Genomic DNA, 5,613 nt, shown 5'->3' with positions numbered 1-5,613 from the left:
CGTCCCTGAATGATTGCCTAGAATCAACCCCGCCCATCTTGAACAATTTGACTTCCCTTCTAACCAATATTCCAATATAACAGGTACACAGTTACCACAGACATTGAAAAGGCATTTCTTCACGTGGGCCTGCACGAGAGTGATAGATATGTGACGAGATTCCTACGGCTACAGAACTCCAATGATCCCTGCAGTCCCTTGATTACCTATCGCTTCAAAGTTGTGCTATTCAGTGCTACATGTTCGCCATTCATGCTGAATGCGACCCTCCTCAAGCATCTACGTTTGAACCTGAGCCTCAAAGCAGCTACCATTATAGAGCGAGTCCTCTACGTAAACAAGGTAGTATCCAGCTTTACAAATGAATTAGGCCTCCTGAACTACTTCTGGGAATCCAGAATGTTCCTGGACCTCTAACAGCCACTATTTACATCATACCACAAGTACTGTCGGTATACTCGATAGTGATGAGTTTACCAAGGTCCTAGGCTTACGTTTGGATCCCGCTAGTGACATGCTGTCATTTCCCCCAAGAGTTATTCCCCAACTAGACAAAGTGACAAAGAGAGCAGTCTTGAAATATACATCCAGAATTTATGATCCATTAGGTCTACTTAGCCCTGTAACCATCAGAACCAAAATGCTACTACAAGATCTATGGAAGAAGAGTTATGACTGGGATACCCCGTTACCAGAAGATATACAACACATATTGCATACCCACAGCCTCGATTTGAATTCTGCACAGACCATGACCTTCCCCAGATTACTGCTGCCTACCGCTATTTCTGGAGTTGACAAGACCTCAGGGCAGTTACAGATGTTTGTAGACGCTAGTATGGCATCATATAGAGCCGCAGCGTACATCTGCAATAGCACCGACGCACGACTTGTCATGGCGAATTGAGTGGCACCCCTCAAGAAACTCACACTACCACAAGAATTGATGGCCGCCTTGATTGGTGCAAGACTAGGTTCCCATTTACATATGTCGCTCATGGTCACAGACATTACATATTGGTCCAACAGCCAGATTGTCCTGCACTGGCTGAAGTCATCAAAACCTACCAAGAGATTTATTACCAACCGAGTATCCGAGATATCTAACTTAACCTCAGGGTCGTCATGGAGATATTGCCCAACAGATAGTAACCCAGCGGATCTACTTACCCAAGGCATCACTGCAGATAAGTTCCTTAGTAGCAGCCTATGGAGTACCAGTCCCTCCTGGTTATATGACACTAGTGCGTGGCTTACTTGGGGTTCTACTCAGGCATTGATACAGACGACCAGTGAAGAGCATACGACATTAGATGATAATCCTAACATACCCGCCATCCAGCAGACGACATCTAGACAAGACATTAGCATACTCCAGTTAACTGACATAACCAGATTCAGCAAATACAGTAAGCTCCTTCGTGTTATGGCCTACATACGACGATTCATAAACAATTGCCCAACTATTCAACATAGAATGCTAGGTGTTCTGTCTACACAAGAACTACAAGATGCTAAGCAAATGTTATTGCGAGATTGCCAGGAAACCGCTTATCCAGATGAAGTTACCTACCTGAAGTCCCCTACGTCCCGCTTACCTTGTCCAATGCTTGTGAATCAGCTACTGTTGTTTCAAGATGGTAAGGGCTTACTTTGATGTGGTGGGAGAATCCAGAATGCTCCTGTCGCTGAATCAACGAAGTTTCCTTACCTGCTGCCTAAGAACACCTACTTAACCGCATAATTGTACAGCATGCCCATGAGAAGTACCTGCATGCCGGAACGAACGCTACAGTAATCAACATTCGTCAGAAGTATTGGATACCCGCCATTAGACATTGTGTGAACACCATTACCCGTAAGTGCATGACTTGCAGACGAGTCATCAGGAGACCCTAAAGTGCCCCTAATCCACCACCGTTGCCAAAGATACGAGTTGAAAATGCACATCCATTCACAGTCACAGGTGTTGACTTTACCAGAGCCATCCAAACTAAGAACAATACAGGAACCACATCAAAGGCATACATATGTCTCTTCAGCTACAGGAGCCATACATTTAGAAGTTGTCACCAACCTATCAGAATCTACATTTATGCAAGTGTTTAGAAGGTTTGTCGGCAGAAAGTCCCTTCCTAAAGTCATGGTATCAGACAACGCTACGACATACCAGTCTGCTGCTACCAGTCTCAGAAAACTGTTCCAGTCTGCATCTGTTAGAACATCACTGAGTGAAATGGGTACAGAATGGCAATTTATACCTAAGAGAGCTCCCTGGTATGGAGGATTCTGGGAAAGACTCATTGGCCTGACGAAGGTGACCCTTAAGAAGATTATTGGACGAGTGTACTTTACCCTGGAAACCCTTCAAACCATCACTACACAGGCAGAGTGCATGATCAACAATAGAAGGCTGATGCACGTTCCATCCAGTCCACATGATCCTAGACACACTGACCCCAGCACACTTGTTGTATGGCCGCCAGACAACATCATTACCATATTCCAACGACATTGATGCCACTAACTGTGATGTAACGTCAGATCACACATCACCTACCAAGCGAGCAGATGCAGCAGATGCTCATAGACCACTTTTGGCGCAGATGGATGTCCGAGTACCTGACTGCTCTTCGTGAACACCACCAGAAGACAGGATGTAATGCTCAAACAATAAAAGTCGGTGACGTTGTACTTATCCATGGCGACTCTCTGAGAATACGATGGAAACTTGGTCTGGTAGATGAGTTAAACACTGGAATGGACGGGTTTACACAAGCAGTCAAACTTAGAACCACTACCCGTGTGACGACACGACCAATCGTGAAGCTATACCCTCTAGAATTAACAAGTGTACCCACCACAGACGATATCACTGATGATGTGTGATCTATAAACTAATGAACTTTCATATGTGATAGCAATATTCATGAACTGTTATGTATTAATTCTGATACACGCGATTTATTGTGATTAAGTAATTTTCTTTAATGTGTAAAGTATCATTTCGTGGCCCTGAGTATGTCAGAAATTGGCGTACTTTAACGTAACGTAAACGTCAACGTCACATCCTTGCAATGTTTTGTATGTAACGTCATTATTAAAAAGGTATCAAACCTGGAACAGTGTCTTTATTGCTATATTCCACTATATCTAAGATATGACCTTTGACCTTCCACACACTATCACATTACGACCATTTTTTCAAAATGGGTGTAAAAAAAGGGCCAACTGCCCACATTTTAACAAATTTTAGACAGGACCTTATAATGATCCTACAGACCAAGTTTAATGAAGATCCAGCAAACGGTTCAAGAGAAGAAGTCGTTTAAAGGTATTTCTATTATTAACTCTAGACCTTATAACAATCCTACAGACCAAGTTTGATGAAGCTCAATCCATGAGAAGATGTTGTTCAAACGCATTTCTATTTTACCTCTAATGACCCCCAATAGGGGCCAAGTTCCCCCATTTCATCCAAATTGGGAGAGGACCTCATAATGATGCTACCGACCAAGTTTGATGAAGATGTTTGTGAATTTCTTAAAATGTAACGATTGTTTTCAGATCAGAAGTTGTAAGCCATGTCCATTCCTTAACAAAACTGCCAAGTTGAATTGCAAGGACTGGTTTCGTTTCAATAGAAATAAATACAAGAGGGCCATGATGGCCCTATATCGCTCACCTGTTATCATTGCACTTGAGGACAAGAAGGTCCTCAGAAAAAAATATCTAAGTCCAAAAGACAGGAACAACAATGGGAAGAAAATTAACCAAAAAGAAAAAAAAACCTTACAAGGTATAGATATGTTAAAATACACCTAAAAATTGGAGGTACCATCCATGTTGTACCTCAGAAAACTGGTCTCTTGTTTTCCCTACAGCCAATAATAAAAAAGTTACTAAAAATAAGCTATTTATAGTAACGTAAAAAGGAAGTAATTAAAAAAATATATTGTAAGTGGACAAAAGAAGGATCTGCCAAATAAATCTGTTGACATAAATGAAATTTCAGATCAGTATCTTCAGTAGTTATGGAGATATAACAATTTGAATTTGAAATAAAGGGAGGTAATTTGACATAAAATCAGTCCATAGTTATCTACCCTGATTGTCTCAGTCCAACTAATAACAATAATGAAATTTCAAATAAGTCCTATAAGTACTTACTGATATAAATCCATTTTGATTACAATCAGGGGAGGTAATCAGATATAAAATAACTCTGGAACCTATGATTGGATCTGATTTGTCATGGAATCCAAGATTTATTGTTGTTGAAGATATTTTAGAAGTTTGTATCAAATAAAACCATAAATGAAGTCTCTATATGGCTGCAAAAGCCAAAATAGCCAATTTTGGACCTTTAAGGGGCCATAACTCTGGAACCCATGATGAAATCTGGCCAGTTGAAGAAAAGAAGCAAGATCTTGTGGTGATACAAGTTGTGTGCAAGTTTGGTTAAAATCGAATCATAAATGAAGCTGCTATTGTGCAGACAAGGTAAAAATAGCTAATTTTGGCCCTTTCAGGGGCCATAACTCTGGAACCCATTAAGGGATCTGGCCGGTTCAAGGAAGGAACCGAGATCTTATGGTGACACAAGTTTTGTGCAAGTCTGATTAAATTCAAATCATAAATGAAGCTGCTATTGTGCAGACAAGGTCAAAATAGCTAATTCTGGCCCTTTCAGGGGCCATCACTCTGGAACCCATAATGGAATCTCGCCAGTTCAAGGAAGGAACCGAGATCTTATGGTGATACAAGTTGTGTGCAAGTTTGGTTAAAATAAAATCATAAATGAAGCTGCTATTGTGCAGACAAGGTCAAAATAGCTAATTCTGGCCATTTCAGGGGCCATAACTCTGGAACCCATAATGGAATCTCGCCAGTTCAAGAAAGGAACCAAGAACTCATGGTGATACAAGTTGTGTGCCAGTTTGGTAAAAATCAAATCATAAATAAAGCTGCTGTTGTGCAGACAAGGTCAAAATAGCTAATTTTGGCCATTTCAGGGGCCATAACTCTGGGACCCATAGTGGGATCTGGCCACTTCAAGAAAGGAACCGTGATCTTATGGTGATACAAGTTGTATGCAAGTTTGGTTAAAATAAAATCATAAATGAAACCCCTATCGTGCAGACAAGAAATTGTTGACGGACGGACGCACGCACGCACGCACCCATGGACTGACGACGGACGAAGGGTGATCACAAAAGCTCACCTTGTCACTATGTGACAGGTGAGCTAAAAACAAGAAATTGCTTTTGTAAAAAAGCACATGTCTCCCCCAATGCAAAGTCCTATAGGCAAGAAATCAATAGGGGTCAGGAGCAAAAGTCAAAGAGACACTGATGGTTGGCTGCAATAGGGATCATCTACTTGGCATGTCCAGTCATCCCGCTAAGTTTCAACACTTTTGGCCAAGTGGTTCTCAAGTCAATGTTCAGGCTCCTGTGACCTTGACCTTTGATCAAGTGACCCCAAAATATATAGGGGTCATCTACTCTGCATGTCCAATCATCCTATTAAGTTTCAATATTCTAGGTCAAGTGGTTCTCAAGTTATTTTCCGGAAATGATTTTACATGACTAAGCCCCTGTGACCTTGATC

The 5,613-nt window shown here is 41.4% G+C and overlaps 1 protein-coding gene across 1 annotated transcript; it reads left to right on the top strand.

Annotated features, from left to right (window-relative positions):
• Positions 1-988: 988 nt before the first annotated feature.
• LOC128554206 (uncharacterized) lies at positions 989-2,518 on the top strand. The gene is made up of 2 exons (XM_053535453.1): positions 989-1,640; positions 1,878-2,518. The coding sequence occupies exons 1-2, from the start codon at positions 989-991 to the stop codon at positions 2,516-2,518; spliced, it is 1,293 nt and encodes a 430-aa protein (XP_053391428.1).
• The last annotated feature ends 3,095 nt before the right edge of the window (positions 2,519-5,613 follow it).

This window comes from Mercenaria mercenaria, unplaced genomic scaffold, assembly GCF_021730395.1.
Source record: "Mercenaria mercenaria strain notata unplaced genomic scaffold, MADL_Memer_1 contig_4826, whole genome shotgun sequence".
Lineage (NCBI taxonomy): Eukaryota > Metazoa > Mollusca > Bivalvia > Venerida > Veneridae > Mercenaria > Mercenaria mercenaria.
The sequence above is the reverse complement of the archived record's forward strand: the minus strand, read 5'-3'. Positions and strand labels throughout refer to the sequence as shown.

Excerpts from the sequence above, each read along its gene's own strand:
- LOC128554206 (XM_053535453.1), top strand. The coding sequence starts at position 989 with ATGTCGCTCATGGTCACAGACATTACATATTGGTCCAACAGCCAGATT. Across the intron at positions 1,641-1,877 it reads GCTACTGTTGTTTCAAGATG|ACGAGTCATCAGGAGACCCT; the intron begins GTAAGGGCTTAC and ends CATGACTTGCAG.